The sequence below is a fragment of the Mus musculus genome, chromosome 14 (assembly GCF_000001635.26).
Source record: "Mus musculus strain C57BL/6J chromosome 14, GRCm38.p6 C57BL/6J".
In the NCBI taxonomy this organism is placed as follows: domain Eukaryota; kingdom Metazoa; phylum Chordata; class Mammalia; order Rodentia; family Muridae; genus Mus; species Mus musculus.
This window is the reverse complement of record NC_000080.6, coordinates 39,007,218-39,021,733: the sequence shown is the minus strand read 5'-3', so window position 1 is coordinate 39,021,733 and position 14,516 is coordinate 39,007,218. Positions and strand designations below refer to the sequence as shown.

The 14,516-nt window shown below is 35.9% G+C and overlaps 1 protein-coding gene across 10 annotated transcripts in view; it reads left to right on the top strand.

The window, feature by feature from the left end:
- Nrg3 (neuregulin 3) overlaps positions 1–14,516 on the top strand; it is a 1,108,134-nt gene that overhangs the window by 451,502 nt on the left and 642,116 nt on the right. For all 10 annotated transcript variants that reach the window (XM_006518687.4, XM_030247684.1, XM_011244987.3 and 7 more), the window contains exon 2: positions 9,636–9,765. In XM_006518687.4, coding sequence (XP_006518750.1) covers positions 9,636–9,765 — 130 coding nt within the window. The remainder of the gene's footprint in view (positions 1–9,635; positions 9,766–14,516) is intronic.

The following is a 14,516-nucleotide window of genomic DNA, read 5'->3' as shown; positions in this document are numbered from 1 at the left end:
AGGTCTGTGGTATCTTCTAGAGGGTCACCCCACCTTCCACACCCTAGGCTGCTTATTTCCATGTATTCTGTTGTCCCTCTGGCCTTCTCTACTGTCTCCACCCTCTATGCCTGATCCTGTTCTCTTTTCCTATCTCCCTCCCCTCTACCACTCAGCTCCCTCTCTCCCTTTAGCCCCTGTGATTATTTTCTTTCCCCGTCTAAGTGGAATTAAAACATCCTCACATGGACCTTTCTGCTTGTTTTACTTCTTATGGTCTGTGGGTTGTATCCTAGATATTCTTTACTTTTTTTTTTTTTTTTTTTTTTGCTAATATTTACTTATTAGTGTGTACACACCATGAATGTCCTTTTGGGTCTGAGTTACCTCACTCAGTTTTCTAGTTTTATCCATTTGCCTATAAAATGTGTGATGATGTTGTTCTTAATAGATGAATAGTATTACATTGTATAATCGAACCACATTTCTGTATCCACATTTTCTGTGTCCATTTTTCCATTGAAAGACATTTGAGTTGTTTACAGCTTCTGGATATTACAAAGAAGGCCACTGTGAACACAGTAGAGCACATGCCCCTATGGTATGGTGGGGCATCTTTTGTGTATATGCCCAAGAGTGGTATGGCTCAGTCTTCAAGTAAATGTACTTCTAATTTTCTGAGGAAGTACCAGATTGATTTCCAGAGTGGATGTACCGTTTTGCCCTCCCACAAGCAATGGAAGAGTGTTCTTCTTTTTCCATATTCTTGCCAGCATGTGCTGTCACCTGAGTTTTGGATCTTAGCCATTCTGATTGTTATAAGGTGGAATCTCAAGGTCGTTTTGATTTGCATTACCCTGATGATTAATGACTTTGAACATTTCTTAAATGCTTCTAGGCCATTTCAGAATCTTCTGTTTTAAATTCTCTGTTTAGCTCTGTATCCCATTTATTAATTGGGTTATTTGGTTTTTTGGAGGTTAGCTTTTTGAGTTCTTTATATAACTTAATATTAGTTCTTTATTAGATATGGGATTACTGAAGATATTTTTCCAATGTGTAGTTTGCAAATTTGTCCTATTGACTGTGTCTTTTGCTTATAGAAGCTTTTCATTTTCATTAGGCACCATTTATCAATCTTGATCTTAGAGCCTTAGCCATTGTAGTTCTATTCAGGAAAATTACCTCTGTGCCAATGAGTTCAAGGCTCTTTCTCAATTTCTCTGCAATTGTATTCAGTATATTTATGTTGAGGTTCTTGATACAGTTGGACCTGAGCTTTGTGCTAGGTGGTAAATATGGATCTATTTTCATTTTTCTACACACAGACCAGCAATTAGACCAGCACCATTTATTGAAGATGCTTTCTTTTTTCCATTGTATGTATTTTGCTTTTTGTCAAAGATAAAGTGTCAATAGTGTGTGGGTTTATTTCTGGGTCTTCAATTATATTCTATTGATTGACCTGTCTGTCTTGGTACCAATATCATGTGAATTTTACAACTATTGCTCTGTAGTACAGCTTGAGTTCATGGTAATTTCCCCAGATGTTCTTTTATTGTTGAGAATTGTTTTTGCTGTCCTGGGCTTTCTGTTTTATCATATAAAATTGAGAATTAGTCTTTTCTTTTCTGTGAAGAATTGTGTTGGAATTTTGGTGGGGATTGCATTGAATCTGTAGATTGCTTTTGGTAGGATGGACATTTTTACTATGTTAATCCTACCAATCCATGAGGATGAGAGATTTTTTTTTTCCATCTTCAGAGGTCTCCTTTGATTTCTTTCTTGAGAGACTTGAAGTACTTGTCATATAGAACTTTCACTTTTTTGTTAGAGTTACACCAAGGTGTTTTTATATTATTTGTGACTTATGTGAAATGTGTTGTTTCCCTATTTTCTTTTTCATCCCACTTATCATTTGTATAAAGGAATGTGTACTAGCTAGTTTTGTGTGTCAACTTGACACAAGCTGGAGTTATCACAGAGAAAGGAACCTCCCTTGAGGAAATGCCTCCAAGAGATCCAGCTGTAAGGCATTTTCTCAATTAGTGGTCAAGGGTGGGAGGGCCCATTGTGGGTGGTGCCATTCCTGAGTTGGTAGTCCTAGGTTCTATAAGAAATTGAGCTGAGCAAGCCAGGGCAAGCAAGTCAGTAAGTAACATCCCTTCATGGCCTCTGCATCAGCTCCTGCTTCCTGACCTGCTTAGTTCCAATCCTGACTTCCTTTGGTAATGAACAGTAATGAGGAAGCATAAGCTAAATAAGCCCTTTCCTCCTCAAATTGCTTATTGGTTATGATGTTCTGTGCAGGGAATAGAACCTGACTAAGACAGAACGCTACTGATTTGTTTGAGTTAATTTTATATCCAGCCACTTTGCTGAAGTGGTTTATCAGCTGTAGGTCTCTGGTAGAGTTTTTGGGGTCACTTATATATACTAACATATCATCTGCAAATATTGATACCTTGACTTCTTCTTTGCCAATTTGTATCTCCTTCATCTGCTCTTGTTGTCTTATTGCTCAGGCTAGAACTTTGAGTACTGTATTAAATAAATGAGAGTCATAGCCTTGTCTATTCCCTGATTTTAGTAGGATTGCTTCAAATATCTCTCCATTTATTTTTATATTGGGTGTTGCTTTGCTGTATATTGCTTTTATTATGTTTAGTTATAAACCTTGAATTCCTGATCTTTCCAATACTTTTAACATGAAGGGTTGTTGTCTTTTGTCAAATGCTTTTTCAACATCTAATGAGATGATCATGTGATTTTTTTTCTTTGAGTTTGTTTATGTAGTTCATTATATTAGTGGATTTTCCTATATTGAGCCATTCCTGCTTTTCTGGGATAAAGCCTACTTGATTGTGGTGATGATGGCTTTGATGTGTTCTTGGATTTGGTTTGCTAGGATTGTATTGAGCATTTTTGCATTGATATTCATAAGCTAAATTGGTCAGAAAATCTTTCTTTGTTGGGTCTTTCATTAGATTAGGTATGAGAGTGATTGTCACAATATAGAAATTATTAGGTAGTGTTCCTTCTGTTTCTATTGTTTGAGGAGTGTTGGTATTAGCTCTTCTTTGAATGTCTGATAGAATTCTGCACTAAAGCTACCTGGTCCTGAGGATTTTTGTTTGTTTGTTTGGTTTTGGTTTTTTGTTTTTTTTTTTTTTCCTTAGTTGGGGGATTTTAATGACTTCTATTTCCTTAGGGGATACGGGAATGTTTAAATAGTTTACTTGCTGGTGTCTTAGCATCTAGAATCCTGGGATTACAAGTTTAAAAGTGTATTTCTAGCTGGAAGGTAGTAGGTAGCCATGCAAATTTTAAAGGGGGTTTCTCTACACTTGCTCTGAGAATTGGTGTCATTCTCAGAGCCAATAGGATACATCAAGAGCCTTCAAGCCTCTCAGCAGGCCCATTACTCAAATGAACCTCAAAGAGCTTGGCCCAGTATTTGTGTTGTCTCTACACTAGCAAAGAGAACAATTGTCTGATCTCTGACCATAGTGAGAAAAAAAACTGTCTCTGTCTCTTGCCAGCTGAGTAATAGTGTGTTTTCCTTTCAAACAACACTGTATCAAATATTTTATAAATCAATCTCACACTAGTGTTTCTTCCTGAGTCCTAAGTAAGTGGAAGATTCGAGAGGGAATTTCAATATATGAAGCAGGTTTCTTCCAGGTACACGACTGCCCTGGAAGACATTGCCAGAGATAAAGAACATATGCAAATCACTTCTCTCACCTGAAAGGTATTTTGAGAATTTTAAACCATTGGAACTACTCACTGCAATCTTAACTCCTGCTAGAGAATTGTCAAGTGATGAACTATCAGAGAGAAAAGGAAAACTTCTTGAACACAGTGTCATTTGCCAAGGAGGGTGAAGGATTTATCCAGTCTTTCCTCTGCCCCATCTCCTTCATTCCTTAGGTGTTCTTACTCTTGTCAGAATTTCCCTTCCTCTGACAGTACAATCACACACTTTTGACACAGGGCTCCAATGCTAATCTTTTGGGATACCTCAGAAATATCTAGAGCCTGAACTAAGCTTTCTCCTTCCTTGGCTGTCTACTGCAATTATCTGCAATAGGCAATTTAACATTCTTGTTCCTGCAACAGAAATATGGCTTCACATTGTATATGCAGTATTGTGTTTGGAACATAGAAACCCTCCCAATGTGACACTCAAGTTCAATTCAGTACTTAAGGGGAAAGGGACCATTTTCTTAGCCATTAATAAATTAGCTTTCATTGCAAAATCTGCAGGGATTCCTGTCTTGCAGCAATACATTTTCTTCCCATTTTACTTTTAATGAATTAACTACCACTATTTCCCACTGTGTGTTTAATTACTGTGCTGATTACTTACTATGTATGCTATGTGAAGAGGAAAGAATACAAAAGTGAAAAAAAAAATATAGTAGTACTCTCTGTGACCTCCTTGGGAAGAAAGACCAAAACCGGTAAAATAGGAAAACATATTAAACTACATAGAACAGGTGCCAGATGAGCAGTCCAGATAATTGCAAATTCCCTGTGGGCAGGTTCCTCAACCTGACTTCTGTCCCTGTCATCATGGCCTGTTGTCTTTGATCTTGGAAGACATTAATACCCTTGGAAGCCTTACCTTTCCTCTGACTTCCATGACTCCCTTTTTAATTCCTTTCCAAATCGTTTTTTTTGTTTGTTTGTTTGTTTGTTTGTTTGTTATGATGTCTTAACCTTTGTCTTCCCTCCTCTAGAAATTAACTTTTCTTTCCTTTCTGAAATTCGTTGTGCTTTAGCTAGATTTTAAATTGTTTTTTATAATTTTTTGCTCTTGTTATTGTTAAAAGTGAGTCTCGTTATTTTGCCCATGCTGGCCTTTAATTTTCAGTCTTCCTTCCTGCCTTAGCCACCACAGAGCTGTGTTTTTGGAACAACTGGTTTATACCACCATACCCCACTCCTGAGTTGTTTTCAAGGTTCTTCTCAACACTGAACTTCTGAATATTTAGTTGTCCATGTGTTTTATAAGAGCTTGTTTTTTAATTGTTTATTTTATTTTAGATGCATGGGTGTGTGCTTGTATGTATGTATGAGTGATCCTGTGACTTGCTGGGAAGGCCAGAAAATGATAGTGAGTACCCTAGTACTGAAGTTATATATAGTTGCTAGCCTCTACGTATATTTTGGGAGCCAAATGCGGATCTAATGCAGGAGTAGCAAGGGCTTTTAACCACAGATCCATCTATCCAGCCAGCCCTTGGGTTTATGTCTTAAGATGACAAAAAATATGCATTCATACTTTTCAGTATAAACATTAAAAATACTCAAGCCTAAACATATACTTCAATCTACAAATATCTACTCTCTTTATCTTCTTGTTGAACCATCAATGAAATATCAGGGGTCAGAGGAGTGTAAACCTACTGTTCTCAGGAGCTCAATCTTGTCATATGTAATATTCATGAAGAGATGGAAAGGAACATCGGGAAATCTAAAAATAAGCCTCCATTGAGTATGATCCTACAAAAACACCTTGAAGGGAAAATGTGAATTCAGGGGAGCATTAATTTACCAACACTTTCAGCCATGTAACAAGTATCTATAAAGAAGCACAGCATCAATTTTTGTTAAAATTACCAAATTATAAATTTCTAATAATAAAGTTGATTAAGTACATGCCAAATTATACCACATACTTAATAACCAGCTTACCTTATTGAATTATCTTAACCATACTGCAATTTTAAAAACTATAAATATGTCCCAAAAATATTGGCTAAGATATAGGTGAGAATGATCTAACTCAAGGATTTAATTCTTTGCCTTCTTTTATCTTTTTAATCTCTATATAGTGGCTTCTTCTTTTTCTTCTTTTTCTTCTTCTTTTTCTTCTTCTTTTTCTTCTTCTTCTTCTTCTTCTTCTTCTTCTTCTTCTTCTTCTTCTTCTTCTTCTTCCTCCTCCTCCTCCTCCTCCTCCTCCTCCTCCTCCTCCTCTTTCTCCTCCTCCTCCCCCCTTCTCTTCTTCTTCTCTTTCTTCGACTCCTTTCAGAACTCCCTAAAACTTCCCCCTCTCTCAGATCCACTTCTCCTCTTTACCTTAATAAAAGAGACGACCTTCCAGTGATTATTAACTCAATAAAGCATAACAAACCAATAAGAGTAGGCATAAACTCTAATATCAAATTTGGACTAGACAAACCAGTAGGACAAAGAGGGTCTCATGAGCAGGCAAGAGAGTCAGAAACACCCATACTCCCATTGTGAGTAGCCTAGTCCAAGCTAAACATAATAAAGCACAACATGTATATTGAGGAATTTTCACAGATGCATTCAGGCTCCATGGTTGCTGCTTCAGCTTCTGTGAACCTCTACGAGCCTGCTTATTTGATTTTGTGGGCCATGTTCTTCTGGTTTCCTTGGCCCGTCTGAGTCCTACACTCTGTCCTCTGGCTCTTCAGTTGGGTTTCCCAAGCCCTGCTTAATGTTTGACTGTGGGTCTCTATATATGCTCCCATCAGCTGCTAGAGAAAGAATGCTCAGGATCCAGAAGCTGGATGGCTCAGAGACCTAAAGTAGAAGCAAGCATGACTGAGGAAAAATATGTCTTTGAGATAAGTCTTAAGTGATATTGTGTTATATTCATAGATAAGTGCCAAGGACTTAGCTTTAAAGGACTGAAGTTAGATCTCATCTAGAATGCTACTTTATGGCACAGAGACAATCTAATAAATTTTATTTGATAGTTGATTTTTATTTTATGTTTTATATAATGATGTTTATGATGATTTATCATAATTATTAAACACTCATATATGTATAATTGGTGTTAAACATTATGCCTACTATGCTAGACTACATGTGATTATAAGTTACAGAAAGCCTAACTAAGAGTTACTTTAGCATTCTGTATGTTACTTATTTAACAATAGCCTAGGTAGGTGGTTTTTAAGGTTATGTAGCAGTCTGACCTTCTCACCTATAAATCTATATTTTTGGCATGATTATTTTAAGAGAAAACCTTTATGTCACAAGGCATATGTTTTAACTTCACCCCATGTCCTTTGTTTTGCAATGAGTAATATGATGTGAATATTAAACTGGAAGAAATGCCTTGGTAAATGCTCAGATTTTAGATTCACTGATAATTTCAGTTGATTTAGTTATAGGAATATACTCTGTCATGCTTCCTCACATAGGGCTTTACAAAATAATTATGATATTCATTTAGAATCCAGTCAAAAGTATTTTGAATTAATTCTGTGATTTTCTCAGCTGTGGGTGTATATGCCTGCAGTACATGCTAAGGGGGATATTCCCAACTTCTCATATCCAGGTCTTTTTCAGAGCCACTTCCTGGGTGGCTTTTCTGATCCTGTGCAATGTGCTGACAGATGATTCCCACTGTGACAGCAATGTTGTTGGTTGAATTGAATGGGAACCCCAGGAGACAGCAATTGTCAGATGGAAATTAATTGATTGTAATTGCTTTGCCATTGTGTTGCACTCTGAAATCTGTAGCTTGTTAAAACCACTGATTATAAAAATAAGGATCTCATTTTTTCTGCTGTAGGTTATATTAATGAAAAGCTGCTCTTAAAGCAGTGATCAGTGAACATCAACCAATGGATAATAAGAAATTAAAGGAGAAGTTAAGTAGCCAATCATGAATTAAGAGCATACTTCAGTAGTTGGAAAATCCATCATCTGCTTTGAACTCCTAAATGTCAATTATTTTTCATAGAAAGCAAGGTGAATCTATGTGGCTCTGTAGCTCATATTGCCCTGAGTAACAACAGATCTTTGCTGGAAGGAAGATTTAGAAAACAGAAGCTGCTGGTTTTGTAGAGCCTTTATCTTCTGAGAAGTCTTATTAGAAAGGTATCTTAAAAGAGTTACCATTGCAACCAAAGGGGACAGGATATCAAATTCCTGTTTTTATTATCTTTCATAACTTATGAATGAAGGCTCTGAAACTGTTGTATTGAAATACCCTCCAGTACTCAAATGTTACAAAACTATTCCACCTTGTGAAGTCATATCTATGTCTTCTTGCTCTTAGAGATATGTTAACTCTTGTATGTGGTCATTAGTGGTCTTATCATTCATTCATAACGTTAGATTCATTTGTGATGATAGGAATGCCATATTTACAGAATAACAGTTCTGATTAGGCCTCATCTAATCAGGCCACCAGAAGGTCATATAGTTAAGTAATGGGTAGTCTTGGGATTGAAGCCTGCAGTTGAAAACATTGTGAATACCGTATGTCTATGAAAATAAATTTAACAATACTAAACCCTGAATAAGTAATTCATCTTTTACTTTTAAAAACACATACTTTTCTAGACTATTGTAGTAGAATTGCTATTAGTACTTCAGTTACTTAAAGTTCTGCAATTAGGAAAAATGTCTAGCTGAGGTAGTGGAATAATCCTGAATTTAGGATGTATTTCTTACTTGTTTAATATTTGGGACGCAGGTGTGTACATATAGCTTAGTGAAAAATATAAGTAACTATGGTTTAAAAGTACACATTTAAAGGAATGCTGAAATCATATTTATTTGTACCACTAAATATTTTCCATGATTATTATTCACATGAGACTATCTTTCAGAATTTGGTGCATTGAGAGTTTAATTATATAATAAAATAAGAATGTGAAAGAATACGAATTATAACTATAAGCAAAGCACGCACAAACTGACATGCATTTTCACATAACTGTCAGGATATACACTGATCAAATGTTTAGCAGTATTTGGCAGTGATAATGGATGTGAATGTCATGTTTCAATCCTTCATATGGCATATTGGTTAAAACCAAAATAGTCCAAAAGTGGTTGCAAGGCATTCATTTAGAATCATTCAGCTCATGTTATATGTGCATAAGGGGTCTCTCTAGATGGATCCCATTGTTAAGATGCTGTGAGAAAGTATCCTTAGGAGATTTGTCCCAAGGCATGTATTGGATTCTGCACACATGTTCAAGCCCTATAATGATTCACTGTTTACATTTCCTATGCACTCTTTTCTATATAATATAGCTCATGCCCACCACTTTTGATGCAGAGGATAATACCAATGTTGTTTAAATAGATGCCAGTGTCTCTTGTTTAGGGAATAGTGGTGAGGAGAAAAAAATATGAACAGATAAAACTTAATTTTATTTCCAGTGCTGGAATTTGAATACAAAATCCTGCGAAGCTAAAAGGGCTTTAGCAATTTCAGACTTTGGTTTCTGTTTGTTTGTTGTTGTTTTGTTTTATTTTTCAAGAAAGGACAATGCTATACTGCTTAGCCTATCTTTGAATTCTGTATGTAATATGGTATTCCTTTTAGCTCATTGTTTTCCATTCTCCCTCTATAAGGTGCTAGCAGTAGAGATGATCTTCTTGATGCCAAGCTCCAAATTATTTTTCCTACCTAAATATGTTTAATCTATAGTTAGTTGAATCCCAGGATACAGTCTGTCTAAATGGAGGGTTGACTATAAAACAACTTAATTCAGCTGTATAAGTCCATTTTATTGAGAATTGATTCTATGTCTCCAATCCACATGGTTATTTCCTATGTGTAATCCTGGACTCACACTGAAGCTAATGATAGAAGTGGTATGTGTTAGAATATATGTCAACAGCATCTCCCTCTTTTCTCTCCTCTTCAGATACTACAACATACTCCACTGAACGATCTGAGCACTTCAAACCCTGTCGAGACAAGGACCTGGCGTATTGTCTCAATGATGGTGAATGCTTTGTGATTGAGACCCTGACAGGATCCCATAAGCACTGTCGGTAAGCCCCTGAAACAAATAATTTAAAGTGTAGACTCTCATTGAGGACCTGAGGTGGAAGGTAGTAGTCTGCCTCAAGAACACAGTTTCTGGGTGTGTACAGGGCTGCTGTTTTAGTGGAGAAGTCAATTTGAAAGGAACACGACTTATATCTTATTCTTGTTTGACGATGAAACAATAGAATTACAAAAAGCGTGGTTCTCTTTTGCCTAACAAGTCAAAGAAGATTTACTTCATATCTGCCAATTTATTTGAGGTAATTCTCTGAAACTCATGTTTATGGTTTGAGATCCATAGTTGTATCGTAGCACTCAGATATAATCCTTTCCTGCAACTGTATGGACTTCAGCGAGAGACACAAACTGTTCATCTTAGACAGAATGTTGGTGTTTAATATGAAGCAAACCCCAGAGGCTGCACCTGTGTCCAGAGAGAGCTACATTTTATTATGATTCTGCCCACACTTATTAATTTCATACTTTTTTTTGAAAACACCTGCAATGAGGATCTGCTCTGCAGCAAGATGTTGTAAATGAAATGATCGCCCTGCTAGAGCTGGGAAGGAGAAGCACTTAAGGAAAATTCCCAGTAGATTCAGGAAGGTGTTTAATTGGTTTTCAGAGATACCAGGTTATATAACTGCTAAAAATACAAGCAAAGGGAGATAAACAGTGCAGTCCTAGACACTGCCACTTTAAGGCTCAATAGAAGAATCAAATTAGCATTCAAAAGATATTTCCCACCATGCTTTTATTTCCAGCACTACCCTGGTAATTTGTTTTTCCTTGCAATTGTACATGCTTCAGTGACCATATGTATCCACAAACCTTCCCTCTCCTTTATTTACTCTTCTCATATGACACAGTTATTAAATTAATCATGCTGAATCATGAAGCATGGAAAATTGTGACTTTCTTCTCTCTATTGCTTTATAAAACTTTATTCCCATGTTGTTTTATTAAGATGATTCAGAACCATGTGTCTTTTAGATGTCGTTTTAGAATATGAGAGCCAATCTGGCTTGGTTCATGAACAACCATGAGTTCGTAAGAGGGATGTGTAGCTACTGCAGACAGAGCTATAGGTGTGAAAGAATGGATCAATGATAGTAGAATATCTCTTTCCTGTGTCAGAGCAAAGAGAAGGCAGTGGTTCTTCACCTAGGACCCTTGGACACTCATCATCAGTGTTGCTTGAGCCTTTTTTAGTTACTTGCCCCCTTCTCTATCTTCTGAAACTACTCAATTTCAAAGTGCTTATTTAATTTCTACCCTCTCACACCTAGTGGGGAATGGGGAAATGTAAGAATGATTTCATCGCACACCTTTTCTGTATTTGTTATGCCCTTGAGAATGCTGGTAAGAAACCTACAAGTGACTTTAATCTCTACAAGGAAAATGTGTGGGCATACTTTTCAGAGCCTGGTGTATGTCCAATATCTTTTAGTCACTCAAAGTTAACTTAGTCCACATGATGAGGTCATGGTGTGAAATTAGTGCTATGGTTGGTGTCATGGTTTCTTACTAGACAGTTACAGGCTAGAGGCATAGTCCTCAGTACACTGATTGAGGTGATGGCTTTAAAGAGTCAGAGACTAGTAAGTAAGTAAGTAGGTCATGAAAGTCCCACCCTTCTGAATAGATTAACATTATCTTTGAGAGTGTGTCAAATTCAATAAGAGAGAATACGTTTCCTAAAGAGCAGGTTGTTATGAATAATAGCAACCTAGCTTCTTTCCATCCTCTAAATAATGGTCATGTGTGCACCCTTTTATCTATGGCCAGTTTCTTATTTGTTTCTCTACCACAGTGTGATGCTGATACTGCCCCATAGGATAATGGCACCATCTTGTTTGTGTCTCCTCTCTAGATAACCATAAGTCTTATTTTACAAGTTACTTAGTGCCGTATATTTTGTTATAGTAATAGGAATTAAAAAAAAATAGGGGCTGTCAATTAAAGCTGACTTCCTTGTCCACTAAAGGAGAGTTGAATGAAAAGAAACCACCCATGGACAATTTTCTTTGATGGTGTTTTACCACAAAGATGGATCAGATCTAACCCAACCAATGAGTGCCACTATGAGTCATCTGTTCTAAGGCTGAGTATACAGAAAGGAACAGGATGACTCAAAGCCTTTTTAAACATATGGTCTTACTAATTCCTTAAATTTATGAGTATATTAGTCCTCATTTTAAATTTTTTTATTTTAGAGATATTAATTGTGCAAATCAGTGGGGTTAATTGGGATTATTGGCATTTTCATATATGCATATATTATTCAACTACCATGTGCAGTGTTATACATAGGTCCTATCTACTTCACCCTCTAATACCTTTCCCTGTTCCTAATTTTTTTTTTTTTTGGTTTTGATCCCTATTCTTCCACATTTTTCCTGTTTCTACTGTCCAGTATTTGATTAATACTTCTACAGTGCATTAATTTTCTAGTACTTCTAAGGTCATGTATTGACTACATAGATTGACCCCTGAAATCAGTTTTCTCCCAATTAGGCATATTAGAGGTCAGTGATTGAGGCAACATTATGGTTAGTTTCTCTTGAGGTCTTTTGAGTCTTCAGGACATATTCTCCCTGTGCCTTCTCATTGTGCCTCCTTTGTAGATGTAAGAGTCCATACTCTTCTTCTTCCATGGACACAAGTTAGTCACAGTACTACATTTCACCCTGTGACTTATTGTTAACTTCATTTTGGTTTGGAAAATAGTGCTAGATTGCTTGCCTCACAAACTGAAGCCCTGGGAAGACCAACCCCTAGGTTTCCAGAAAAAAAAATAAAAGCAAGCAAATAAACAAACATAATCCTTCAGTAGAAAACACTTACACAAGCATGCTCAATGCTAGGACATTGAAAATTAATAGTTGACCACAGGAACTTTTTGAAACCCAGTTTAGCCCATAGAAACAGGTCTCATGTTCAGAAGGGGAATCTTTCTTTCTGTATAAATAACTGTGCCTATCTAAATATTGTATCTCATACTCAGGAGATGTATTTGTATCTCAACTAGAAGTATGTGTAATACTTGGTCCTTCTGTCTCCATATTTCTTAAATATTTGGTTCACACAAATTGTTATTTAATATAGATTGGCAACATAGCTAATCATGACAAAAGACCAGCCATACAGAATTTGAACTCAAGTATATTAATAAACACCTAGTCCATAAATCTCTTACTAGTAAGAGTGAATAATTCACATTTATTGTGTCCCTGTTATTCATTTCCCAGGCCTTGTTGTGAATACCACATAGCATGCATGCCTGCTATTCATCTCCCAAGATTTGCTATGAATAAGGAGCACACATTTGTTCCTGCATTAGCTACACTTAAAATTTCTGAAGCAAGTGTTAATAATATTACATCTGTGTCACACTCTACTTAAGTAGCATTTCCTTCATTCTTCTCCCACTTGGTAAATGTTTAGTAAACATTTTCTACCACCAAGATCCTGTTGAATAAATACATACAGAAATGAAATAAAAATCAAATGGCACTGCAATTTATGATGTGTTTGCAGAAATAGGATGCTTCATTCTTATTAAATAGTTTCATACTTCAGAAATATCAGAAATAATGCAAAGTACTTGAGGGTGACTGGCATGACACTGGTGGCATCTTTAGGATATGTTAGTTACTGGAAAATGTTTCAAGTAAAATAAGTTCCTATTTGCTGTGTTTGAAGAGTAATATGAATGCATGTATCTGTATCAACTGTCTAATGTGTTTTTAAGTTATAAAATACTGTGTAAATCAAAATCTGACATCAATTATAATGATATTTTCTTGACTTTTTAAAATTTGCACTGATAGAACAAATGACATCAACGCTTTCCATGTTGTTAGACATGGAAATCTCACTCTGACACAGTCTGCTTTCCTTGATTACAGAGAACTAGTAACAAAGCATGCAGTAGACATTTGAAGTATACTTCCATCAAACAACCCATGTTTTAATTCAGATCATGGTGTGGTGAAACATGCCTGTAATCTCAGCACTCTAGAGGCAGACACAGAAGGATTTCTGAGTTATAGGCTAGCCTAGTCTACATAGCCAGTTCTAGTTCATCCAAAATGATACAATGAGATTCTGACTCAAAAAGTAAACAAGAAAAAGCTAAATAAAATGGAAAAGGTGTTATAAAAAGGAAAGATTGAGGAAAGGCCATCATGATTATTCTTTTGAAACATTTCATCTTATTTATTAATTTTTATGATGATTTCAGGGAAGCACTGAAAAATTAATTCATGTAAAATACATTTATAAAATGTTTAAAAAAATACTAAAATCTTAGAATAATTTCTCAGAATAATGTAAATGTGAAATATGTGAATAAATAAATACTATTGATTGTTTTAAATTGAGATGTATTATGAAGTCAGATATCCACACACTAGTTAATGAGAAGCACCCCATGGTTTTATGGGTCATCCTATAAAACAAGGATGTGAGCCAGAAAAACATGAGGGACTGGTTGCTCAATTAATGGTTCTAGGGAAACAAACCCATAAGCATATATTTTTCCTTACTTCATCTATAAAAGGTTATCAGTGATGACAAAGGTTGATGTAAAAGCAAGTAAGTGAATCCTAAAGAAGATAAATAAGCTTACATATTTATTTATGTACGCAACTAAAAGAACATTTGAACAAAAAAGAAATAAAAGAAAAATTATGCATAACATTGCTTTAGATCTGAACATTTGAAACAGCATTTTGGAAAAAAAATCATGTAA